General features: G+C 40.8%; 1 protein-coding gene across 1 annotated transcript in view; it reads right to left on the reverse strand.

Moving 5' to 3' along the window:
- C9 (complement C9) overlaps positions 1-27,439 on the reverse strand; it is a 70,959-nt gene that overhangs the window by 39,754 nt on the left and 3,766 nt on the right. Inside the window, exons 2-5 of the mRNA XM_056112204.1 lie at positions 13,114-13,219; positions 12,654-12,798; positions 12,119-12,266; positions 2,991-3,129 (exon numbers count right to left, since the gene is read on the reverse strand). Coding sequence (XP_055968179.1) covers positions 2,991-3,129; positions 12,119-12,266; positions 12,654-12,798; positions 13,114-13,219 — 538 coding nt within the window. The remainder of the gene's footprint in view (positions 1-2,990; positions 3,130-12,118; positions 12,267-12,653; positions 12,799-13,113; positions 13,220-27,439) is intronic.

Here is a 27,439-nt window from a genome sequence, read left to right on the forward strand (position 1 = left end):
AGTGAAACACCATGAGATACAGTTGTAGACTTACAAAATTTTGTGTTTGGGTTTCAGTTATACAATAATTGAGTATCCATCCCCCCACCAGTGCCCATTTTCTTTCGTTTTTTATATTTCTTCTTTTTTTCTTATTAATTTTATTGAATCATCATGAGATAGTTATAAGCTTTAATTTTAGGGTTATAATCACACAATGATCAAACACCCATCCCTCCAACAGTGCACATTCCCCAACCACCAATATCCCCAGTATAACCCCCCTTTCCCACCCTCCCTCTGCCTCCATGGCAGATATGATTCCCCATAATCTCTCTCTACTTTTGGGCATAATGTTTTGCAATACAGATCCTGAGGGGTTATCATGTTTGGTCCTTTATCTACTTTCTGCACACATCTCCCATCCCAACTAGTTCCTCCAGCCATCTTTTTCTTAGTGATACCTTCTATAATCCACCTGCCTTCTCCCCTTAGCTCATGAGGCAGGTTCCCAGCTATGGAACCAGTGCCCATTTTCCACCACCAATGATCCCAGTATCCTTCCCCCCCACCCGTCCCCCCCCCACCCCACCCTGCCTCTGTGGCAGGGCATTCCTTTTTGTTCTCTCTCTCCTTTTGGGTGCTATGGTTTGCAAAAGAGGCATTGAGTGGCAATCATGTTTGGTCTATAGTCTACTTTCAGCATACATGTCCCATTCTGGGCAACACCCTTTACTTGGTGTTCCCTTTGCTATCTGAGCTGCCTTTCCCCCTTCCATGTACAGCTGGCCTCCAAGACATGGAGTGAATCTCCTGGTACTTATCTTGACTATTCTTGGATGTTAGTCTCCTATTTTGTTACTTTATATTCCCCAGATGAATGCAATATTTCTATGTTTGTTCCTCTTTTTCTGACTTATTTCACTTAGCATGATACTTTCCATGTAGTACCACTTGTATGTAAATTTCATGACTTCATCTTTTCTACCAGCTGCATAGTACTCCATTGTGTAGATGTACCAAAGTTTCTTTAACCAGTCATCTGTTCTTGGGCACGCGGGTTTTTTCCAGATTTTGGCTATTGTGAACAATGCAGCAATGAACATACAAGTGCAAATGTCATTTCGACTGTACTTTTTTCCTTGCCGGGATATATTCCCAGGAGTGGTATTGTTGGGTCAAATGGGAGCTCAATTTCTAATTTTTTGAGAATCGCCCATACTGTTTTCCAAAAGGGCTGAATCAGTCAGCATTCCCACCAGCAGTGGAGAGTCCCTTTCTCACCACATCCACGCCAACACTGGTTGCTTTTGTTCAATTGGATGTGGGCCAATCTCTGTGGTGTGAGATGATATCTCATTGTTACTTTGATCTGCATCTACCTGATTAATGATGTAGAACATTTTCTCATGTGCCTTTTTGCCATTCGGATTTCTTCTTTGAGAAAGTTTCTGTTCATTTTGTCGCCCCATTTTTTGATGAGGAACAGCATAATTTTAAAGAACAAAAATTCTAGTATCTGTCTAGAGATATTGCAATTAAGTATACTAGATATAGAAAATTAAGAAGGTAGCAAGAAATTTTTGGCAGTTCATATGATAGGAAAGTTGAGATTTTTGGCAGGATTTGAGACCAAAGGATGATTATAATCTGGGCATAATTTACAAATTTTTGTTAAATTTTCAAATAAAATTAAAAAACTTATTATTCTTATTGTTATTATTTCTGGGCTACACACTATGATGCTCAGGGGATCATATATGGTACCATAAATCAATCAAATTAGGGTCAGCTGAATCAACCATATGAAATACAAGTGACTTATTTTCTGTATTATATCTCCAGACCTCTCAAAATTTAAGAGAAATTATTGTTTAAAACAATACAATAAAAACTTAAAATATCATTTACATCTCTAAATTCTTTCAGCAACTAAAATGTGGGTGGGGAAACCAAAAAAACACAAGTAAAAAAGAAATTAATTCATATATACATGTGGTCATCCAGCTCTGGAGCGATAGCACAGCGGGTAGGGCGCTTGCCTTACACGAGGCCAACCCAGGTTCTGTTCCTCCGTCCCTCTCGCAGAGCCCAGCAAGCTACCAAGAGCATCTCATCTGCACGGCAGAGCCTAGCAAGCTCCCCGTGGTGCACTCAATATGCCAAAAACAGTAGCAACAAGTCTCACAATGGAGACGTTACTTGTACCTGCTCAAACAAATGGATGAACAATGGGAGGACAGTGCCACAGTGTGATACATGATCATCACTTCTGAAAAGACGTAATTATAAGCTTCAGTTATTCTTCGCCATTACTTCTGACTTTAAGTGGTCAGCAAATTTGATTTAATTTATCTACAAAGTGTACACTAATTGTGTTTGCACCAGTATCTAAGTCTGTTATTAACTACATTTTAAAAAAGAAGGGCCACTAGTTAGTACCCTGGGTAAGGCACTTGCCTTGTGCAATGCCACTACCCACCATTCTCTCCCAGCACAACTTTATCAACCTTTTACTCAATTGATGTCAAATCAATATTCAAGTCTATGATTCCCCTCACCCATGCTATAAAAAATATAAAAATGCCCAGGAATGAAACTCACTTGGTCCATTTATTTGATCTGAACTGATAAAAAGTTACTTGCATCTTTATTTCTACTACTTTGCTATAAAAATACAGTGTTTGATTATGCGATGCAACTACTAATTCATCTGGAGTTTCAGTAATATACAGGTAAGCATGCACAAGGCCTGCAGTTTGATGCCCAGTCCAGCATACTGCTCACCCCAGCGTCACTGAGTGTGGCCCTAGTGGCCCCCCAGCTCTGCTGGGTCCTAATAGTACTGAAATTCTGGACCCTAGCATTGAACCATTGGACCTGACTGAATAGTGTCAGAAGAGACCCCAGGGCTTTTGGAGCAATGTTTAGGAGCTTCCACACGCAAACAAAATGAGAACAAACAGTAACAGAAGCAAGTCGAATGTGTACTGTTTTCTGAGGACACTTACTTCATAAGCCAGAGTTGCCACATTCCAAGGTTTCCGGTAGTAATTTAAAGTATTTCCATCTCGAATTCGGTCACAGAGACCATGGTAGTACTCATTGTCAAAAGGGGTGGAGAGCGGATCCATCCCTAAAATGTTCATGCTGAGAACAAAGAGAGAAGCACCAGGTATGAAGCTAGCAGGAGCTCATGAAAGACAGAGCTCAGAGAATAAGGAGAAGGGCAGTTACAGGGGTCCATTTCCTCAGTGCCCAACAGACACGCAGCGCAATCAGGAGAGAGCCTATCCAGTTGGGTCTTGTCTCTGGCAAAAAGCATGTTGTTTTAAGCAATGTGGGGCACAGTTGAAAGCACACTGAAAAAATGCAATAAGACAGAAGCAAGGGACCATTTGGTTCCCAAAGACTAAATTCCATTGCTATAACGTCCCTGAGTGGTACTAAAAGCCAATGTTGTTATACCAACCATTTAAATAATTTGAGAACATTGCATCTCAAAGAGACTGTATAGCATATGCATGACATTTTCAATCTGTGAATCAACCTGAAGGCTCTTTTTTTTCCCTTTCTCTCTACACTTTAGTCCTTTGCTCCAGCTGTCTCACAGCTTGTCAAGAACCACATTCCTCTAGGTTTTTATATTATTTCTTTTATACTTACTAAGAAGAACACAAACATTTCAGCATTCCTATAAAGCATTCTTTAGAGTTGGGCATTTTTTTCCTTGCAAAAATGTCTTTATTTGGCAAGTTTTGACTCAGATTTTGGAATCTTGCTTCATTTCAAGAATGTTACATTTGATTTGTCGGTTTAAAAAAATACATGAGCAAGAAGCAGTTCATTTTTTATAAAGCAGATTTTAAAAAATGGAGCAACAATTGTATTCAAGGTAGAAAGCTAGATATTCAATCACCAATTTCAAGAAATAGTCTAAGGAAGAATACAGGTGTGTCACACGAATACGAAATGTAAGAGTTGTACAAATTTCTAGGAGGGAAAGATCAACATCTTTTGATGGGTCACCAAAAAGAGCCTCAGAACTAGGAGGACTTGATAGAATTTGTTTTTGTTTACTCTATTATTTGATCAAAGTTTTATATCAAAAGATAGGTCACCTCTTAATCTTTCATCAAAAATCATTTTACAATCCTCTCTGACAATTGATTAGGAAATTGTTCAATGTGCTTCTTGATAAAAAAAAACTGGAGGCTACTTTATGTACATGTTTTAGAGTATAATTGTATACAATATTTAGAGTTGTATACCAATATTTAGAGTACAGCCCACAGTGAAAGTTGAGATGAGTGAGGGGTGTTCTCTTAGAAAGTTGGAGTTAGGTGACCATAAGGAGCAGTTGACAAAGGACAATGGGTTTCAAAACTTGAATGCCATCAAGTCACCAGGCTCATTGATTTTTTTGAAAATTATATACATAAGGACTTGGGGTTTACTATTAGGATGGTGAAGTAAGTAATAGTCATCCTAGCTATAATCTTAAAACATGCCAATCCCTCCTTGGAATGATTTTTTGCACCTTACGACAGGTAAATATCCCAGTTGGAAGACTTTTATTTCTCAGAACAGCAAATTGACCTGTTGGCTGGATCCATCTGGAAAGTTACAATGCAATTGATCCACAGTCTGAGGCACAAGTAAGGAAGAAATGTTTCAAAATTTTGACTTGGTTCCACTGCTAAAGAGACAGCCAGTCTAGTCTAGAATGAGCCAATTTTTTCTTTTTCACCAAGAAACATGAAAACTTCTCATGGATGGAATGTCATCGCCTGGGAAATAAAAAACATGTGTTCTTTGGCAAAACACAGAGATGCCTGTTTCCATACCTGCATCTAGAACCACAGACACTTCCAATTTACCAGGTGAACTAAAGAGAAAGCTCCTGCCACAGAAGTGGTATTATGCTTAGATCACACAGAAATGGCATTCCCTGTCTCTTGTACACCACTGCAGCCAGCTTGCATTTATATTTTTTCAATGAATGCAAGATGGGTTGGGGATTTCCCTAAACTCTTCTGAAGAATCTCAGAATCTACAGGACAAGAGGTTAAAGCATTTATGATACAACTGAACAATCTTGTGTTAAGAATTTGAAAGACAGATTAAGTCAAATGAATAAGAGCATAAATTAATTACCAGAGTGCTTGTTACTTTCATGTTTAAGAGAATCTGTATGTTACCGCTGAGGTATGACAGATTGGATTTTATAGAAACAGTCTGTAGGATGTTGCTATAACTTCTATTCAATACAGGCCCCTAATCTCATGTAAGTGTAATGGTGATGTTTAGTAAATATATATGTAATGTTAACAGTAATGAAGAATATTGAATGTCTAATAAGGCTTTCTATACTCTTAATTCCATTATTTGGGTAATAGTTTAGGAGTTCCCAGGAGTAATTCCTTGTTTCTTTTTCTTTCTTTCTTTTTTTCTTTCTTTCTTTTTTTTTTTTTTTTGCTTTTTGTGTCATACCTGGTGATGCACAGGGGTTACTCCTGGCTCTGCACTCAGAAATTACCCCTGTCGGTGATCGGGACCATATGGGATGCTGGGAATTGAACCCAGGTCGGCTGCATGCAAGGCAAATGCCCTACCCACTGTACTATAATTCCACTCACCAATTCCTTGTTTCTTTGAGCTCCTTAAACATTCACAAAAATTTTTTTGTTGCTAGGTGTAACCCTCCTCCCACACACACACACCACAACAAAACAAAACCAAACAAACAAAAAAGATGGAGTGTTCCAAAGAATTCAGACAAAAAGTTGCCAGAGCATTTTATAACAAGTAGATAAATATTGCTGTTCATTCCCATCACTGTCACTGTCACTGCCCTCCTGTTGTTCATCGATTTGCTTGAGCGGACATCAGTAACGTCTCCACTGTGAGACTTGTTGTTACTGTTTCTGGCACATTGAATGTGCAATGGGGAGCTTGCCAGGCTCTGCTCTGCGGACGGGATACTTTTGGTAGCTTGCTGGGCTCTCCGAGAGGGACGGAGGAATCAAACCTGGGTTGGCCACGTGCAAGGCAAACACCCTACCCTCTGTGCTGTTGCTCCTGTCCATTGGAAACCATTCATTGCTATGGAAAATTTAATAAAAATTGTTGCTGAACTAATTATATCAGTGCTTAGCTCATTTCCTACCTCTTCATCTGACTTCCCTCTAGGGTGGTACCCCACCCACATTCCCTCTTCCCTCGTCCTGAGGGCTCAGACTGGGAGATTCCCCAAACCAGCCCCGACTGTGGGAAATTGAGAGGTATTTCAGGAGTTCTGGCTAGCACCACACTGTGACATTTTCTTGCAAATTCTAGGTAAAATTTTCCCCTTCATGAACAAATAAACCCAATATGTTAGGAATATTTTTTTTCCAGTTAAATGGACCAAGATTTTGGCATGAGACATCTTTATAAAACAAAGGAAAACTTGTATTGTGAAAAGCCCTTTTGTTTAAGTTACGAGGAAAATTATAAAGCCAGATAAAAGCATGATGGCAATTACCATCAGTTATAAGTTCTTCATGATGAAAATGACAAGGAAAGTCAGAAGCCAGATGCTAATCTGTTATAAAGTTTTGGGCAACACCCATTCTGCTTATTGCAAAGTGTTAAGAGGGCCTCTGCTGGGCTTGGGAACCAAGACCATTTATTCAGAATTCTTACCTTTAGGCAAGAGGTCAAAGTCACTGTGAGAAGCAATTGCAAAATCTTGACCTATTAGACCACATTTTAGAAAACTGAGTAAAGAATGTGTAAAATGTTTTAACTGGCTTATAACTCTTACTACCCTAAAAGTTTTTCTTCTTATTTTTAAAGGAGTGGGAGAGGGTGAAGAGGGAGGAAGTGTCTTCATTTTTTTGTCAAACTTGATATAAAGGTGATCTCAGAAAAGATTCAGTGTTGTACTGTAAATTTCTCAACCTCAGAATGACAGACGGTTTGGGCCCAGCTGTCTTGTGCATTGTAGGATACTTGGTCATCATTCAGGCCCGCTGCACCACTGGCTGTCAGAAGAGCTCGTCGAGTTCTCTAAGCCTCTCCACTTCACATCCTATAGTTGTAACCACCAAAACCCTCTCCAGGGATCAGCATATGGATCCTTGGGTGGAAACCCACTTCTACTTGAGAACTACAACTTTAGTTCCTTCAGAAACCTTGCTCTTCCCTTCATTTCAATCCTATCTTTTTTCCCCTCTTCCCATCCCCATTTCAAGATCTGGAGTCCTGAATCTGAATTTCTTTCTAGGTACATAGTTTTCGTCTGATGTCAATGAACAGTAGCACTATCCTCCCGTTGTTCATCAATTTGCTCGAGCGGCACAGTAATGTCTCCATTTTGAGACTTGTTGTTACTGTGTTTGGCATATTGGCATACTGAATACATCATGGGTAGCTTGCCAGGCTTTGCTCTGCGGTCGAGATACTCTTGGTAGCTTTCCCGGCTCTCTGAGAGGAGCAGAGGAATCAAACCCAGCTCGGACGGGCTTGCTGCGCGCAAGGCAAACGCCCTACCGCTGTGCTATCGCTCCAGCCCTCCAATAAACAGTATTTTAGAAAAATGTTATTTCTCACTGAGAATCAGACACTAGAATTATAAAGATGATGAAGTGCTTTGCATGGTCAAGAATGCAACAGTGGGTGGGGGAAGAGGGTGTTTCTATTGGTGACAATATTTTAACAAATCCACCCAAGGTGCCTTTACAGAAATATCTAGTGAAGTTGTGTATCATTCCTTCAAATCTGAATGAGAATGTGGCTGGGTAAAGTATTGTTGGTGAGACATTAATTTCATTGAGGTTTTTAACAAATTTCTTTTTTCTTTTGTTTTCTTTCTTTCTTTCTTTCTTTCTTTCTTTCTTTTCTTTTCTTTTCTTTTTTTTACTATTTCCAACCATTGTCTTCAGGCCCAATGGATTTTATTTGATAAATCTGCTATAAATCATATGAATACCCCTTTGCATATAATTTCATTTTCTGATCTTGCTGCTTTTAGTATTCTGTCCCTGTCTTTGAATTTCATCATTCTGATTAGGATATGTCTTGGAGTATTTTTTAGCGGTATCCCCTTTTTTATTTTTTATTTTTTAAAAATTTTTATTAGTGAGACACCATGAGGTACAGTTGTAGACTTACAAATTTTTGTGCTTGGGTTTCAATTATACAATGATCAAATACCCATCCCTCAACCAGTGCCCATTTCCCACCACCACGGATCCCAGTATCCCTCATCCCCCCATCTCACCCTGCCTCTGTGGCAGGGCATTCCCTTTTGTTCTCTCTTCTTTTGGGTGTTGTGGTTTGCAAAAGAGGCATTGAGTGGCAATCATGTTTGGTCTATACTCTACTTTCAGCATGCTTCTCCCATCCTGGGAGGATCCTCTCAACACCCTTTATTTGGTGCTCCCTTCTCTATCTGAGCTGCCTTTTTCCCCTAGTATGTGTGGTTGGCCTCCAAGCCATGGAGCAAACCTCCTGGTACTAATCCTGGCCACTCTTGGGTGTTAGTCTCCTGGAGCGATAGCACAGTGGTAGGGCTTTTGCCTTGCACTCAGTCAACATGGCCGACCCAAGTTCGATTCCTCCGCCCCTCTCAGAGAGCCCAGCAAGCTACCGAGAGTATCTCACCCGCACGGCAGAGCCCGGCAAGCTCCCAGTGACATATTCGATATGCCAAACACAGTAACAACAAAGTCTCCAATGGAGACGTTACTGGGCCCGCTCGAGCAAATTGATGATCAATGGGAGGGCCTTTACCTTTTACCTTTATGTTCTCCAGATGAATGCAATCTTTCTATGTCTATCCCTTTCTTTCTGACTCATTTCGCTTAGCATGATACTTTCCATGTAGTACCACTTGTATGTAAATTTCATTACTTCATCTTTTCTAACCGCTATATAGTACTCCATTGTGTAAATGTACCAGAGTTTCTTTAACCAGTCATCTGTTCTCGGGCACTCAGGTTTTTTCCAGATTTTGGCTATTGTAAAGAGTGCTGCAATGGGAGGAATCAACCTCCCTAACTTCAAACTCTACTACAAGGCAGTAATAATTAAAACATCATGGTACTGGAACAAAGGCAGAGCTGTAGACCAATAGTACAGGGTTGATATACCAACATCTCCCCCCAAGCATATGGTCATCTAATTTTTGATAAGGAGGCAAGAAAAGTGAAGTGGAGCAAGGAAAGCCTCTTTAACAAATTGTGTTGGCAAAACTGGATGGCTAAATGCAAAAAAGTGGGCTCAGATCTCTGCCTAACGCCATGTACAAAAGTAAGATCAAAGTGGATTAAAGACCTCAACATCAGACCGGAATCCATAAGGTACATTGAAGAAAAAGTTGGCAAAACCCTCCATGACATTGAAGCTAATGGTATCTTCAAAGATGTCGCGCCACTGGCCAAGTAAGTGAAAACAGAGATAGACAAATGGGACTATCTTAAACTAAGAAGCTTCTGCACCTCAAAAGAAACAGTGACCAAAATACAAAGACAGTCTACAGAATGGGAAAGGATATTTGCCGAATACACATCCGACAAGGGGTTGATATCAAGGATATACAAAGTACTGGTTGAACTCCACAAGAAGAAAACATCCAATCCCATCAAAAAATGGGGCAATGAAATGAACAGAAACTTTCTCAAAGAAGAAACCCGAATGGCTAAAAGACACATGAGAAAATGCTCTACATCATTAATCATCAGGGAGATGCAGATCAAAACCACAATGAGATATCATTTTACACCACAGACATTGGCCCACATCCAAAAGAACAAAAGCAACCGGTGCTGACATGGATGTGGCAAGAAAGGAACCCTTCTTCACTGCTGGTGGGAATGCAGACTGGTTCAGCCCTTTTGGAAAACAGTATGGATGATTCTCAAAAAATTAGAAATTGAGCTCCCATTTGACCCAGCAATACCACTCCTGGGACTATAAAAAGTATAGTTGAAGTGACATCTGCACTTGTTTGTTTTAGTGGGATCCCTTTTAACTGATCCCCTTTGGGCCTTCTGGGTCTGGGTGCATGTGCTCTCCAGTCGTGGGAATTTCCAGCAATGATGGCTTTGACTGCTGCTTCTTTATTAGGGATGCCTTCTTAGACCTCTGGGACACTGAAGATCTCTATGTTGTTCCTAATGAACTCACCCCAAAATTCTCTTGTCAACTGTTGCTTATTTTGGGGCTCCCCCCATGTTTTGCTGTTGTATGGAGAATTTCTGCATTTTATCTTGGAGCTCACTGATTCTGTCCACAGAAGCTGTTACTTTGATGGTAAGGCCATCCAACAAGTTTTTCATTTCACCTACCAGGTTTTTCAGTTTTGTCATTTCTTTCTTATTTATGCTCTCATATCCTCTTATTTTACTGGTGGTCAGTTCCATCATTTCTTTGAGCTCCTTAAACATCCTCAACATTTCCTCTATCAGAGAGGCTCTATAGCTATTATTACTGGTTGAATCTTTAAGGCTACCATCTTTAGTTACTAAGAGTGGTGGGGTTCTGTGTTGCTTCCGCATTGCGACTTTTGCAGCTGGGGGTGTTTCTTGTGTGTTGTTGCATGGCTAGGTAATTAGAGTTAGATTTTCTTTGTACGCTCGTGGTGAGATATGAAGAGGGGAGGAAATGCCTGACTGCAGCTCTTTGGACTTCCTAACCAGGGGACAAAATGCTGATCTTGAGGAACACAGTGTTCCCAGAGGCTGCATTGCTTCCATTTCTTGGGACTGGGGCTGGGAGGAGTCAAGTCAGGACAGCTGGCAGTTTCCTGCTTCCCCTCTGCTTTGAAGGGCCCTTCACAGAAAACATCTCAGAAGGGACTGGTGCAATGGTACAGTATGTAGGAAGCTTTTCTTGCATTTGGTTAACCTGGGTTTGATCACTGGAACCTCATGCAGTCCCCTGAGGCCTGACAAGAGTGATTTCTGAGCACAGAGCCAGGAGTAAACACTTAGCGGCTCACAAACAAACAAACAAACAAAATGAAAGAATAGCTAGTGGGGACTATGATGTATATATTCCTGTAAAATTCTCTATGAAGCAGAACAAAAGAGAACCTCAGACCTAAGTTATTTTCTTAACTCTAAGAACACAGATCTCTGAAAATAGTCTCTGTTGTGTATAATCTTGAAATCTAAACTGCTTGAGATGTCTCATATATGTTACTTGTTCTGACTCCGTTGTGACTACTGTTTGACTATGCATATATGATCACCCTGTTGTGACTATACATACATGGAAAAAAATAAAAAAAAGACACTTCAATACTCAGCAGAACCAACATTTCAGCCCATTTAACACCTGGCATCAGAACTCAACCTCAGAATGCTGGAATCTCCTGAGGATTTATGACCAGGTAGAGTTCAAGAGGTATTCCAGTGGAAAGCAGTCTTTCTGAAAATTCAAATATTTTAACCAAATTGTCAGAACTGGCAACTTTATTTCAAATGTTAATAAGTCATGTCAATATTGCAATAGTCTTCCAGGGTTTAGTAATGAGATGGTCTCAGAAGTACTTTAACAAAAGGATTGTCTAATACACTCAAGAGATTTCTCTCCTGCACAGACGTTTTACACCCTCTCAAAATACTTATTCAGCACTTACCTTATTTCAAGCTCAAATGAAATTTAAACAAAATAGACCTTTCAAAAGCTATTTTTTGTACCAGCTCAGATCCTCGAGCTTTCTGTCAAGGCAGGGAAGTTGGAGATCTTTATCAAGCTTTTTCACCTAGAAACATTCAAGTGGTTGGGCTGGAGTGATAGTCTAGTGGGTAGGGCTCTTGCCTTGCATGTGGCATACCTGAATTCAATTTCTGGCACCTCATATGGTCCCTTGAGCAGTCAGGAGTAATCCCTCTGCAGAGACCTAAGAATAAGCCCTGAGCATTGAGGGATGTGCCCCACCTCTCAAAAAATAGAAATATTCGGGAGGGATACTGGGAACATTAGTGGTGGAGAATGGGCACTGGTGGAGGGATGGGTACTTGATCGTTGTATGAGTGGGATGTAATCATGAAAGTTTGTAAGTCTGTAACTGTACCTTACAGTGATTCATTAAAAATAAAAACAACCAAACGAACAAAAAATAGAAAGATTTAAGTGAAATACAGACCCAAAGCCTGCTGTCCTGGCCAGTTCCGACTCTTCCACTACCTTACCACGGCAGGGGGGCTGGGGATCCTTTTCACAATTATCCTCATCTGAAAAATCTCCACAGTCATTGTCGTCATTACACAGAAGACGCTTCTTTATACACCTGCCTGCAATCACAAACAGGGAATACTTGTATCATGCTGAACAGCCTCTTTCTAAAGTATTTAAGCATACTTTGATTCTGCAGGGGGAGGGAATATATACACTTGACATTTTTTTGTACAGGATTGATTAGATAATCCTTTCCCAGTAAGTTGTGAGTTTCTGGAGTGGGACATGAACGTCAGTGCTCAGGGATTACTCTTGGTGTTGCTTGGGGAACCATATCAGTGCCAGGGATTAGACCGGGATGGCAGCCAATAAGGCAACGATATTGAGTCCTGTACTACTTCTCCAGTTCCTCTGTTCTCACTTGGTAAAGGGTGAGTATTTGGCTTTTTTGCTTATCAGTGCTCACATTCACCTGAAACTAAAGAAAGAGAGCAAGGAAATACCTGTATCACACTTGAAGTCATTTCCACACTCATCCTCAGGCTCTTCACAGGTCCGAGTGGGAAAACATTCTTTCCTGTCTCCCAGGGCATCAAGACACTTTTGCCCATTAAATTGTCCAAAGGCCTCAATGGTTCGTGAACGAAACTGCACAAAACCAATGAAATCATCAGATTGTTCTAAGGCCATAAAATATATGATCCCAAACTGCATCCACACCACTGAAACCCTCCAAACACTGTTAAGTCAATGGATGAAACCCACAAAAGTGGTTCATACTCCTGAGTTGACAATCTCTTCTGTATTATATGCTCCAATGACACTCATGCCATAGACTCGTGACATTTAGATTTTCCTTTTTTTTTTTTTTAGCACACTCACTTCAATATTTATCTTCTTCTTTTCTCACGATCCTGACATTAACATTTCTATGTGGGGACTTCAGGGGCAATGAATGCTTACCATTTGTTTGAGGCAAGGATCACACTCTGACCATGCGCTCCAGGGGCTCATTCTGCAGTCGATGGGCTCTGGAGTGCCCCTGTTTCCTCCTGACTCGGTGACATAACTAGGAGAGTAGAACATGTCAACCTCTAATGTAATTTTGTAAGCTTGTTTCCAAGAAGTCTTTACAAATTTTCCCTCTTCCAAATCATAGTACACATCCTTTTGCTCTACCTCTCATTTGATGCTTGACCACATACCATTTTGAATTTTCAACAGTTTGTCTTTTTTTTTTTTACTTTCTAAACTGTATTGTAATTTTTCAATACAATGGTAATTTTTCAATACAATGGTGGTGATGAGGAAAACTAGCAAGCAACCCTGCTAGATGTTTCACATTGATCAATCTTGAAATTCTAACTAGCTTATGAATGTAACTAAGTTATAAATCTTGTTTCTGCTGCTACTTTGATGGATCAGTGTGAAATTCCCTTATGTGGAGCTATGTTAACTCTTTCACTCCAGAATTACACATAAAAAAGGGTGTTCAAGGGCTCTCAGGGTGGCTCTCTTTTGCCGCCCACGTTTGGTGGTCTCGAACCGCTTTCCCACCCAAACAGTTATTGCCTCAGATGGATGAAGGAAGAACACGGGCAAGCATGGCTGCTGATTAGTTGCTGTTTATTAAATCTCTTGTCTCTCCCAGCTCTCTCCAATCCTCTCTCTAACTCGCTCTACAACTCTCTGGGACTCCTCTCAATCTCTCCAGCCACTCTTACTCTCAGCCTTCTCTCTAACTTGGTATCTCTTGTAATCTCCTATCCTCTTCTGTTTCTATCTCTCTGTAACCGTATATCTTTCTCTTTCCTCTCTCTACCCCCAGTGCAACCTTTCTCTTCCTCCTTGTAGCCGCTCTTTTTCTTCTCTCACCACACCTCACCAACCACGCCTCCCCATGGGAATCCGTGATCAACATGTTTTTTTCCAGTCTTCCTGACTACCTGCACCTCACGAGAGCAAAACAGTCCTTAAGGTTGTTTCTCCTCTTCTTAGACCAGCAACTTAATTAACATTTTTAATTCTACTTCCTAAAATTTACCATTCTGTATGGACATAGTACTCACTGTAGTGATAGCACAGCGGGTAGGCTGTTTGCCTTGCACGCGGCTGACCCAGGTTCTATTCCTTTGTTCCTCTCAGAGTGTCCGGCAAGCTACCAAGAGTATCCCACCCGCACAACAAAGCCTGGCAAGCTCCCTGTGACGTATTCGATATGACAAAAACAGTAACAACAAGTCTCACAATGGAGGCTTTACTGGTGCCCACTCAAGCAAAATCGATGAACAACGGGAGGACAGTGACAGTGATGGACACAGTAATAGACACTTTTAGGCTTGTAGGGTGACTCTCCTAGGGACATCTCACCACAAACCCAGACTACAGTGCTCAGACTGGATCAATCATTCCTAACCCCATCACGGCCCAAATCTAGTTATCACTTTTTGTATGATGGCAGATTTGTCCATGACCAAGCTCTTAACTTATAGCTAAGCATTATGGCACCTTTTCCCCCTTCTTATATTTATTTATTCAATCACTGTGGGAAAAGTTATAAAGCTTTCAGGTTTAAGTCTCAGTCATAAAATGATCAAACACCTTTCCCTTCACCAGTATTCATTTTTCACCACCAAGAACCCCATTATGGCACTTTGGCTAGGCCTATTTTGATACCAGGGTACCTAGCTCACCAGTTGCCCTGGATCCATCCAGTCCTTTGTCGGGACTCTGCTTTTTGGGGATCTAGGAAGTAAGAGCAACTGAGGCGTAAATCGAGAGAGCAGATGTTCAGGAGATAATATTCTCTGGAGTCAATCAACTCCCAAGCCATTGGCTTGTCTTTTTAACTGTCTTCCTGTATCCATACAGAAAGTAATTGCTCTGAAATAGCTAACTATGCAAAGGACATTAAGGAGAAGAGAAAGATAATATTTATTTACAAGTCAGAGTCTGATCAGCAGAAAAAGGTAATTGACAAGTTGGGGTGCAATCAACAAACACAAGCTCCCAGCAGCCAGGGAGGAAGGGCAAACCATTATTATCCTACAGATCAGAGAGTGTCATGCTGAGTGAAGTCAGTTCCAAGGTGAGGGACCGATACAGCATGACCTCTTTCTTAAGTGGGGTGAAAATAAATATAATAAAAAAAAATAACAAATGGCTAAAGGCAACAGCCTGAGAAGTGGTCTATAGAACTGATCTGACTGTGGTAGGGGATAGAGGGTGGGGGACAGGAGAAGAGGACATTCTGTGGGCATTAACAGTTTCATTGTGTGCACAAAACTCTATCATTAATAATATTGTAAATCTCAGTGTGTAAAATTTTTAGAAAGAAATAATAATAATAAAAAAGAAATCTTGTTTCACTTTGTTCTTTCTCCCCCATTCCCAGCAAGTCTGGCAAAGCCTGAGTGGCCTGGCTCTCTTGCAAATTTAGTTTAGCCAGCTGGCACCGCCATTCCTATAAGAATCACTTCATAAATCAAGTTTTTCCTCCTCTGCATTTTGTATGTCTTCAGCTGGAAGGTTACCACTTCATGACTTATTCCTCATCTTTCTGAATTTCAACATCATATGTATTTTGGCACATTTGGTCTTCTCTCCCATTCCAAATCCCCATGCTCAGCAGTGCTTTTCTGTCTCTGAACTTTTCTTCTCTCTTGGTTGTCCAGTGAATAGCTTCCATTTGTAACACTACCTTGAATTACTGTCTCATTTAGAGACAGAAAGAAGCTACCAGATAAGTATCGTATGAATTTCCCCGAAGTGGCACCTATCCTTTTCACAGAGTAGCTGCTTACTCCAAAGAGATGGTCATTTCCTCCCCAGCTCCTAATTAGGTCAATTAAATATCTTTCCTGTGTTAAAGTGTCCTCACTGGGACTGGAGAGATAGTACAGCGGGTAGGGTGCTTGCCTTAAGTGTGACTGACTCGGGTTCTATTTCCTGTGTTCCATATGGTCTCTCAAGCACCACCAGGATGAATTTCACAGAGCCAGGAGTAATCCCTATGCATCAATGGGTATGGACCAAGAACCAAAAAATCAATTAATTAATTAATTAAGAAACTGTCTTCACTATTCCTTTCCATTCGTCATATACCATCTGTCCAAAGTTTGGGGCATTATGCATACTTTTAATTAAATCATGTGTAGTGTATATATATATATATGTATATTTCTGTCTTATCCAAAAATCAACCTTATAAATGTACGTCCTACTAGTAACCTTTATAATCTTACATGTCCCTTTAGCCACATCCTGAAATATGTTCATCTTGTAACCATGTTACTGTGAAAATTAATTTGCATCCTATTTTGTTTCTTATTTTGCCATCCTCAAAGTGATGGCTTAAGCCAAATCCAGTGGTGATTGCCATGTGTTTCATTTGGCTTTTTTCTATCCTACTTTACTGTATTTTCTCAGTAGTCAATGTGGTTGACACTCGTGCTTGTCACTCTCTTGTCTTAGAGTAATCAGTATCAGAACTTTTTATTTCTTTTATCTCATCTGCCCATTTCTCATATTCTGAATTTTTCTTACTCTCCACACTTGGCCCAGAACCTTGGTATTCAAGTATATGCTAATGACATCCTGAGATAAGGCTGCAGTCCAGACAACTCTCCTGAACTTTAAACACTTAGAAATAACTCTCAGCTGAGCTTATGCACTTGGATGCCTTCATGGCCCATTGAACACAATGTAGTATTCCCCAAACAAAAGCAGTCCTTCCAAAAATTGTTCCTACGCCTGCATTAGTGTCTTAGAAAATAGCATTTCCGTTTATGCAATCATTCTAGCCAGAGACTTGAGTGTTATTTGTTTTATCTTGCATCACCCATGTTCATCTCCCACTTAAACTTTTTTTTATTGTAATCTGGTAAATGATTCTCAAATCCATTCATGTTTCACATTTTCCAGGCATTTTTCTGATTTATAACCAAACTGCCTTTCTCTTGCATGACAAAGATTTCTTTCTTAGATTGTAAAGATCATTTGGAGGGCTCTTTTAGAAAATATAAATTTGATCATATGTATCCACTTCAGTAACCACCCATTGTCCTTCAGATGAAGTCCAATATTTTCTAATATATGGTATAGATAAAAGCATAAATATTCTCAAAGATGTCTAGACTTAATGCCTCAAATATGTGATTATTACCTTACACAGCAGAGAGGACTGTAAGACAGATATGTTTAATAGAATATTATACTCCATTATTATCTGGGTGGGCCCATTCCAATCATTTATGCTTTTAAAAGCAGAAATGTGCATCAGAAAGATGTGAAGAATGAAGAAGCAAGGAAATTCAAAGCATGGAAAAAGACACCACCCACTGTTGCTGGCTCTGACAATGGAAGGAGGCCAGGAGCCAAGGAATGCGGCAGCCACTAGAAGCTGGAATAGTCAAGAAAATGAATTTTCCCCTGGAGCTTCCAGAAAGTTCAGTCCTGTATTCACAGTCCTGCTTCTGCCACCTTAGTTTTTACCTCCAGTGAGACTTACTTAAGACTGACGACCTATAGAACTGTCAGATTAATTTGTATTGTTTTCATGGCTTATTTGAGGGAAATTTTTATAGCTCTTAGAGGAAACTAAGACACATGACCTAGAGTATTCCACTTAGCCTTTCTCCTTTCTGATTCTCCCTCTTTATGTACTTTACTCCATCCAAGTAAATTCAATTTGAATTCCCAAGCCATTTCCCCCTATAATATCAGGCCTTTCAACCTATTTTTTTCTCAACAACACTACATTTACCTTGGATATAATTCTTTTCTAGCACCTTGAGTCTTCCTTAACCCCCTTATGTTATTTGCTTTTCAGTTTCTTTCTTTCTTTCTTTCTTTCTTTCTTTCTTTCTTTCTTTCTTTCCTTTAGTCCATTCCTTCCTTCCTTCCTTCCTTCTTTCCTCCTCCTCCTCCTCCTCCTTCCCCTCCCTCCCTCCCTCCCTCCCTCCCTCCCTCCCTCCTTTCTTTCTTTCTTTCTTTCTTTCTTTCTTTCTTTCTTTCTTTCTTTCTTTCTTTCTCTCTCTCCCTTCCTTCCTTCCTTCATCCCTCCCTCCCTCCTTCCTTCCTTCCTTCCTTCCTTCCTTTCTTTTTTTCATTCTTTCTTTTTCCTTCTTTCTTTAAATTTGAGCCACACCTGGCAGTGTTCAAGGCTTACTCCTAGCTCTATGCTCAGGGATCATTCCTGGCAGGGCTCAGGGGACAATATAAAGTTCTGGGGATCAAACTGCAGTAGGTCTGAATATAAGGCAAATGTTTTAACCCCTGTGTTATCATCTCTCTAGTCCTAGGTAAATATTCTTTTCATATTCTGTTATCCCCTATGTCATAAGCACTTTTGTTTTATTGATTGATTCATACATTAATTTATCAAGCATTTAGTATTTCTTATTTTCTAGGCAATATATTCCTTGGGATATTGTGATGTGCAAAGCAGTGAAATAAAGTAAAACAAAGAGCATGATCCCCAAACCAATGGAGCTCTTTATTCAATATTAAAAAATGCCAGTGAAGTTCCAAGGAGATAGTACAGCCAGTAGGGAACTTGCCTTGCACTCAGCTGACCCAGGTTTTATTCCTGGCATCCCGTAAGATCCCTTGACCTCACCAGGATTGTTACCTGAGTGCACAGCCAGTAGTAAGACCCCCCAGATAAGAACAAAAAAAACCCAAAACATTGGAGAGATAAGATAATTTTCAGTTTTGCTCAGCCTGCATATCAAGTGTCTGAAACACATTTACAAAACAATGCATTATAAATGTTTTATAAATGAAAAAGTTTAATAAGAGGAAGGAAGTCTTTGACAATGTGTACTTAGACAGACTGCGTTTCTTTAGGTGATGATTTCTACTGAACCACTGACATCATATTTGTACAGTTGATTGTCAGTAAAGCACGTCTAGAGGCATGATTTTTTTCTAAGCCTGCTTTCTATCTACAGAAAAATCAAAAGATCTGATCAGAGTTTCAATCATCTAAAAAAGACAAGTTAAAAATGTATTGCATGAATTGCAAACCATAAGGTCCAAAAGGAAAGCGAGAAAGAGAGCAAGAGATAGAAAGAAGAAAAGTATTTGTTGTAGAAGCAGATTAGGAGTGGGGAGTGGATGAAGGGAAACTGGGGACTTTGGCCGTGGGAAAAGCACACTGGTGAAGGGATGGGTGTTGGAACATTGTGTGACCAAAACCCGATCATGAACGATGAAGCCCAATCATGTAACTGTGTATTTTAAGGTGATTCAATAAAAAATAATTTTAAAAAGTCATAAAAATTAAAATAAACTGTTCTAAATTCTCAAAGCAATGCATCACATATACTTTGAAACTAAATAAAGCAGGGCTTATCAGAATTATTAGGAGAAAATAGCAGATGATGCAATAAAATGTGTTGGTGAAATGATACACAACCTAAAAATTCAGAAAGACGATAGCTGAACTTAGCTCCTTTTAAGTCCAACACCTCCACCCTAGTCCCCTTGACTAACTAGACAGATAATACTTTGCGTCTCAAGGACTTTGTATGTACAATATTCACTACCTGTACTTTGCCCTGCTGAACTATTAGACTTAAATGAAGAAGTATTTGAAAAGTACTTTCTGGATACTTAAATGAAGTTTGTTTATTAAGTAAAACCTATCTGCAAGTGTTTTCATCTCAACTGCAAAATCACTTTCTAGACCAAAGTGACACAGCAGGAGGTATAAATCTGGGTCAGCAACGCATGAAATGAAGGGTCATTGGTGTACGCCTGGTCTCCTTACTCTGCCAGGAAGGGTCTCCTCACTCTGCCAGGAAGAGACATTCCTATCTTTAGAAAAAAAGACAACCTCAGGCACTGCTCACACTCCAGGACATTTTATCATGGGCTCAGGCAGGAAAACAATTGCTCTAAGGTGTCAACAAATAACATGTGACCCTTTGAGTGGAGAAATAAAAGCAACCACGACCGCATTCTTAACCCATGAATCTGTGTGTTTGTTTAGTTTATGCGATTCATCAAGACAAAAAGATAATATAATAATAATGTTTAACACTCTAATTTTGTTTCAGGACTTTTCCTGATTTCCCATCTTAGTGAAGAGCCCTGTTCATCAATCTTTATGGAAGGTCTTCTCTGTCGTTAGGAATTATCCTAGTGACTAGGTGGCTAGGACCATGATGGCCAACATTCTAGTGGCTGAGATCTAATAAATGTGAGTTACCTGAAAATATAATATACGATATCAGTAAAGATATATAAGAAGTTCCTAAGGAGAATCAGTTATTCTACACCTCCAGCTGTTTAGTTCGTCCCAGCTCAGGTGAAAGATCATCATGTTTGCCTCAATCCCACTCACCATCTGACAGCGTTTGAGTGGAAATCCATGACTGTGCTCAATGGATTTCAGTTAACTGAAAGATTCATAAATCAAAGAAATAATTGTCATTATTTTAGTTGCTATAGTGATTTGAAGTGGTTTATTGCACAGCAAAAAAGCCCAGAACAGGAAGTGGTATTTAAATAGTTGCCTGAATGAATTTAGAGACAAGCTATATGAGTTTCTAAAAGAAGAATGTTCTTAGTCAAGAAAAATTAGTGCAGAGATTCTGTGGTGTAATATTAGAGGCATAACAGGTATATCAAATCAGAGTGCACGAAGAGGGGAGTGGTAGATGCACTCAGAAAGGCTTGAAGCAGTTCAGACCTTGTAGGCTTATGAGTAGTTTACATTTGATTATGAGCTTGATGGGACCCTCTAGTGGAGTATGAGGTAGCGGTAATACTCAGATTTATGTTTTTCAAAAGATTGCTCTAGCTGATGTATAGCAAACTGAAGTGTGTGTGTGTGTGTGTGTGTGTGTGTGTGTGTGTGTTTATACAAGAATGGATATACAGGCCAGGAAATAGTGATTTGCTGGGGGTATGGTGTATGGTGTATGGGCTCCTGCAGGGAAAGTGCATCAGCAGCCTGATGGTGCCTTCAGGCTACCTGATACCCCCAAATTGCCACTGTATCTTTGGTCGGACCCAACAACTTGGGGCGAGGTTTACCAAGAAATTAAATGGCCAAAAGTTAGATTTGTGAGAGCCACACCCACAAACCACCTCCAGCTTAGCTATACAAGCTCATTTGTTGGCCTTATTTCAGAGACCCATAAATCTTTTTTGGGGGGGTCACACCTGGCGATTCACAGGGGTTACTCCTGGCTCATGTGCTCAGGAATTACTCCTGGTGGTGCTCAGGGGACCATATGGGATGAACCTGGGCCGGACCCCAACAACTTGGGGCCAGGTTTACCAAGAAATTAAATGGCCAAAAGTTAGGCATGTGAGAGCCACACCCACAAACCACCTCCAACTTAGCTATACAAGCTCATTTGTTGGCCTTATTTCAGAGACCCATAAATCTTCTTTTTTGGGGGGCAGAGTCACACCTGGTGATTCACAGGGGTTACTCCTGGCTCATGCGCTGGAGCGATAGCACAGTGGTAGGGCGTTCGCCTTACAAGCGGCCAACATGGCCGACCCGAGTTCGATTCCTCCGCCCCTCTCGGAGAGCCCGGCAAGCTACCGAGAGTATTCGATATGCCAAACACAGTAACAACAAAGTCTCCAATGGAGACGTTACTGGGCCCGCTCGAGCAAATCGACGATCAACGGGAGGGCCATGCGCTCAGGAATTACTCCTGGTGGTGCTCAGAGAACCATATGGGATGAACCAGGGTCAGCTGCGTGCATTCCCTAACCACTTTGTTATCGCTCCAGCCTCCGACCCATAAATCTTGAAGGAGGTTAAAAACTGCAGTTAGGGCCAGAGATGCGGTTGGGCACACTGAGGGGTGAGTGGGTGCATCCTGCAGGGCATATGCCAATAGTTTATTTCTCTGGAAAAGATGGAAACAAGACCCAGAGACACACAATAGAATCTCCAACTGAGTGAGCACCTTGCTGCAGAGATGTCCCTGGACTTTAAGCCAGGCCGACTTCACTGGGATGCCTAAAAAACCCTGGAAGCTGCCAACTTCCAGAACCAAATGAGAAGTGCTGGTATGCCGGTGCAGTGACTGCAAATTCCAGGCATCAAGGGATGGGGGATGGGCCAGTTCTTCTCATCCCCTGTCTCCATGGGACCCTGGAGGTGATACCCACAAATTGCCTCTGGTTCCTACTTAAGCTCCTTGGCGGTCATGATCAAGGGACACACAAAAGAATCCCTGAACTGATCAGCTTGCTGCAGAGATTTCTCCAGACCCTAATTATCTGGAATATTATAGTTCCAGGAGCACACGGCCACTTTGCAGCTGTGTGACATCTTATGCTATTCAGAACAAGCAATACAACAGAGAGTATGGGGGAGATTGTCTGCCATAGAGGCAGAGAGAGGGGTGGAATGGTGGGGAGACTGGGGTTCTTGGTGGTGGAAGATATGCAGTTGTGGAGGGTTGGGTGTTCGATCACTTTATGACTCAAACAGGAAAGCTTTGTAACTGTATCTTATGGTGATTAAAAAAAATAATAATGCAGGGCTGGAGTGATTTACAGTGGGTAAGGCATTTGCTTTGCACGTGGCCAACCCGGGTTCTATCCTTGATATCCCATATGGTCCCCTGAGCACTGCCAGGAATAATTCCTGAATGCAGAGCCAGAAGGAACACCCGAGCATCACTGGGTGTGACCCAAAAAGCAAATAATAATTATATTAGTAATAATAATAATAAGAAGAGTGATTTGCGATGAACAACACTTGCTGTTATATTGCAAGTGGAAATAGGGGAGTCAGTATGATTCCCTCATTATTTTCCCTGGATAGTTCAGGGAATCAATGATACAGATTATGTGAAGAAAAAAATTAATGAATGATTTCTTTATACAAAGGGAGAAATCCTTAGCTATGTTTTGAACTGATGAGTTTAGGGTACCTGTTAGAGTTTCAAGAAGAGATGTTGATCTAGTAACTGGACAGTGAGCTTAGGGAATAGGTGGGCAACATAACCGATTTGAAAGTTGTTAGAATGTAAGTGGTATTCATACCATGAGACTGAATATGAGTGAGTGTGTTCATCAGAGGTTTCCAGACTTACATGGCCTCCCTTTCAAGAAAAAACAAAAAAGTCACTTTGTATTCCTGGGAAATCCAAGTGAACTAACAGTGTCATACAATTGCACCTGAGACCACTACACAATATCCTCCACCCCAACCATATCCCTGCCCGTTATTTCAGCACACACTCCAGGGGACATCCACTTTGGGAAACAACGAGTTTTGGGAGAGCAGGGATAGAATTAATGAAGCAAGTCCTTGATGCAGCCAGAGCTTTAAGTTAGCAAGTCCTATGAGAAAGCCCATAGGAGCCTGAGTCCCTTAGCACCTGGGCTTCTCTGAGAGAATGTGGCTGAACTGCAATCCCCATTTACTTCTTTATATTCTTCACTAGACGCAAATTCAGTGAGAGCTGGGACTCTGCTAATGTATGCAGTTTTATACTGCAGGTCCTGAAACAACAGTGAACCCATGTTGCAAACTCAATAATCACTTGCTTTAGTAAGCGGTGAACAAGCAAATGACCATGCATGGCTGCTGCTAGTCAAAATAAACATTTTTAACTTATATTTGACATGGATGTAAAAATACAGGCAGATATTATATACATATATGCTTAAAAGAAGAAACTGAGATGCCAAATTTACTAGTTAAGCCCAATATTTCCATTTTAAATATTTAGGAATTTTTGGAGATTGCTGAGATCAACATAATTAAAGTAAATGAAGTAACCTAACACTTATAAGTGCTTAATTATGAGCTCTTGTAAACCTTACATTCAGTATCTCAGTTGATTTTTACCTCAGCCCTCTAGCTGCTACTGATATGGTAACACATTAAAGAGGAGGACTGAACTACAGAGACAGAAATGCCTTTCTTCTGCAGCTATTTGGTGCCAGAGTTGGGGTTCCAAACCAAGCAGTTTCTATCTAAAGTCCATCGAGTGAGCCACTCTCAACACTTCTAACACCCAGGCTAGAAATCTCTTTATTTTTTTAAAAAAGAAAAATTTGTAAAGAAAATATGAACGCTATACATTGTAGCTACACAAATACACAACACATTTATAGGCCAAAGAGTGACAAACTGAGCAACATATTGGCAATTCACATCTGACACAAAGATCTGAGTTAGTAAGTGAGCCTAGAAATCCTTAAGAGAAAGAGGAAACTCAGTAGGGAAATGTACAAAGGCACAGACAGTGTACAAAGAAAAACATACAGTGGTGTTAAAACATATGAGGTGATGTGTGACCTGACTTAATGAGACAGGCAAATCAAAATGACTCCAAGACACAATTTTTCATCTATGAAATTGGTAACTATCAAAGAGTTGGGCTAGTGTTCTGCTGGTTAGGCTTGATGGAAAGGCACTTAAATACTCTGTTGACAAAGTGTAAAATAATACTAACTTCACTGGACCATGGAGTAATTTGAGCAAAGTTACAAAGGTGAATGACTTTTGACCTGTTACATCATTTCTGGGAATTCCTGAGATTCAGTAACCCACTTGCAAAAGGATATATGAATAAGGCTGCTCATTGCAACACTTGTTTATAGAACAGAAAGTAGGAAATAACCGTAAAGTTCAATAAGAGATGGGTTATCTGTTCTCTATCAGGCACATAATGGGATATTACATGAGGGGTGACTGAAGGGGAATGAGAAAGTCTTTCCATAAGAGTGTATAAAAGTTTCCAGGATATATTGGTAAGAGAAAAAGAAAAAGGAAAAGTATAAGATAGTGAGTAAAAAAAGGGCGGGGGAGGGGCAAAGATCTGATACTAGATGACTGCTTTGGTAAAAGGTAAAGGCCCTCCCGTTGATCGTCGATTTGCTCGAGCGGGCCCAGTAACGTCTCCATTGGAGACTTTGTTGTTACTGTGTCTGGCATATCGAATACTCTCGGTAGCTTGCCGGGCTCTCCGAGAGGGGCGGAGGAATCGAACTCGGGTCGGCCATGTTGGCTGCTTGTAAGGCGAACGCCCTACCTCTGTGCTATCGATCCAGCCCCAATGGATGACTTCTTTATCTACACTAAATCTTATAGAGGTGCTGGAGCATGTAGAGCATATAGGGTGTTTGTCTTGCACATGGCTGACCCGGGTTTAATACCAGCATCTCATGTGGTCCCTGAACACCACCAGAAGTAATTTTTGAGTGCAGAGGCAGGAGTAACTCATAAGCATTGCCAGGTATGGCCCTTTCACCATCCCCCCAAAAAGAAAAGATTTTGGAATATACACGGAAAATATAAAGGTGACAAGCAAAGAAGTGAGGAACAGGAGGAGTGATAAAACTCCATGTACTTTTCACATCATAACATAAATATCATGAAAAAATACCATGAAAAATTATGAGTGGGCAAAGCAAGACTTCTCGGTGTAACTCCTATTTTTTTAACCTTTGGACTACATAATATTTTATTACTTACAAACTAAAAGTAAAATATAATGATAGCTACACTCACAGAGCCCTTAGGCAATTTTCATTTAAGCATGTTGCATTTGTAAGCTCAGGGATTTCTCACAGTTGGTCACATTTTAATGCCCATTTTACAAATGAGGAACAGGTTTCATAAAGAAAAGGAATTTCCCCAGGGTTACATGGTTAGTCAGTTGTAGATCCCGGAATCAGACTCCAGCCACCTGTCTCCAGAATCCACCTTCTGAGCTATCACTTGACTGACTCAGTGGTTTTCAACAGTTTTTTGCTACCTCGAAAGATGCAGAAGGTGAGGGCTCCTGGTATTCACTCAGAGTACACACTTATATTTGGAAATGAGTGATCATCAAAATCCCCCAACAGTAGCACTGTATCAACTGTCCTCCCATTGTTCATCCATTTTGCTTGAGTGGTCACCAGTAATGTCTCCATTGTGAGACTTGTTACTGTTTTTGGCATATCGAATACAACATGGGGAGCTTGCCAGGCTTTGCTGTGTGGGCAAGATACTCTTGGTAGCTTGCTGAACTCTCCGAGAGGGGCAGAGGAATCAAACCCGGGTCGGCCATGTACAAGGCAAACGCCCTCCCTGTTGCGCTATTGCTCCAGCCATTCTGTGGCTTAAAATGAAAGGTATAGGGGCCAGAGCAATAGTATAGTGGGTAGGGTGTTTACTTTGCACATTGTCAACCTTGGTTCAATCCCCAACATCTCATATGTTCCCCCAGGCACCACCAGGAATAATTCCTGAGTGCAGAACCAGGAGTAACCCCTGAGCATTAATGGGTGTAATCCAAAGAGACAAAAAAAAAAACCCGAAAAGAAAGGTGACATTCTCTGAACCCCACTCACTGCAACCCCAAACTTTTTAAACCAGAAAGCATAGCAAATTAAAAGTAACATCTAAGGTTTTATTTAAAAAAAAATCACATGAACTGAGTTCTTATCATTTGCAAAGGACAGAGGTGGTATGTTCCATTTATCATGACTTATTGTTCACATTGTCTCCACCAGGGCCCAACAGCTGAAGACCACCGAGGCCCAGCCAAGGCCTTGCTGGGAGCACTCTCCACACACTTGGATGAGCCTCACGCATAAAAGAACTGACAGAGGAACCCAGGTGTGTGGGACCCGGGGCTGAGATCTCCAAGCCTGTACAGTTTGGGACTGGACCTGCCAGTAACTAGACAGTTACACCCACCAACTGCCGTGTAACTCCAACAACGGCCAGGATCCAGAGATTATCACACTCAGCTCCCGGAAGCGCGCGGCCGCGTTCGCGGCCGCGCAACATCTTATCATCTCATTCCTAATTCGGTCAAACTGGCAGGCTACCAAATGTAACATGCCCACACGGCAGAGTCTGGCAAACTCCCCGTGGTATACCCAATATGCCAAATACCAGTAACAATGATGGGTCTCATTCTCCTAACCCTGAAAAAGCCTTGAATATGGCACTTTAAAAAAAAAAGAATCTCAGGGCTAGGACGAAGAAGACGTTACTGGCACCTGCTCGAGGCAATCGACGAACAACAGGGTGGTCGTGATCGTGATCGTGATTGTTCACAGAAAACCCTATCAACTAGATGCGATATTGTTCATTGATACAGAGTTAACTGTGTTCCTCCTCCAAATTATTCTGAAATTCTAATTCCGTTCATTCAGGATGTGACTTTTCAGAGGTTATAGAATTAAAATGAGGTTAATAGAATAGTCCTAATCCAATCTGACTGGTACCCTGATAAAAGGGGAAATTTGGACCCCGTCTAATATGCCCAGAGGGAAGATGATGTGAAGTTAACCATGAGAT

Source organism: Sorex fumeus, unplaced genomic scaffold (assembly GCF_029834395.1).
Source record: "Sorex fumeus unplaced genomic scaffold, SorFum_2.1 ptg000015l, whole genome shotgun sequence".
NCBI classification, from domain to species: Eukaryota; Metazoa; Chordata; class Mammalia; order Eulipotyphla; family Soricidae; genus Sorex; species Sorex fumeus.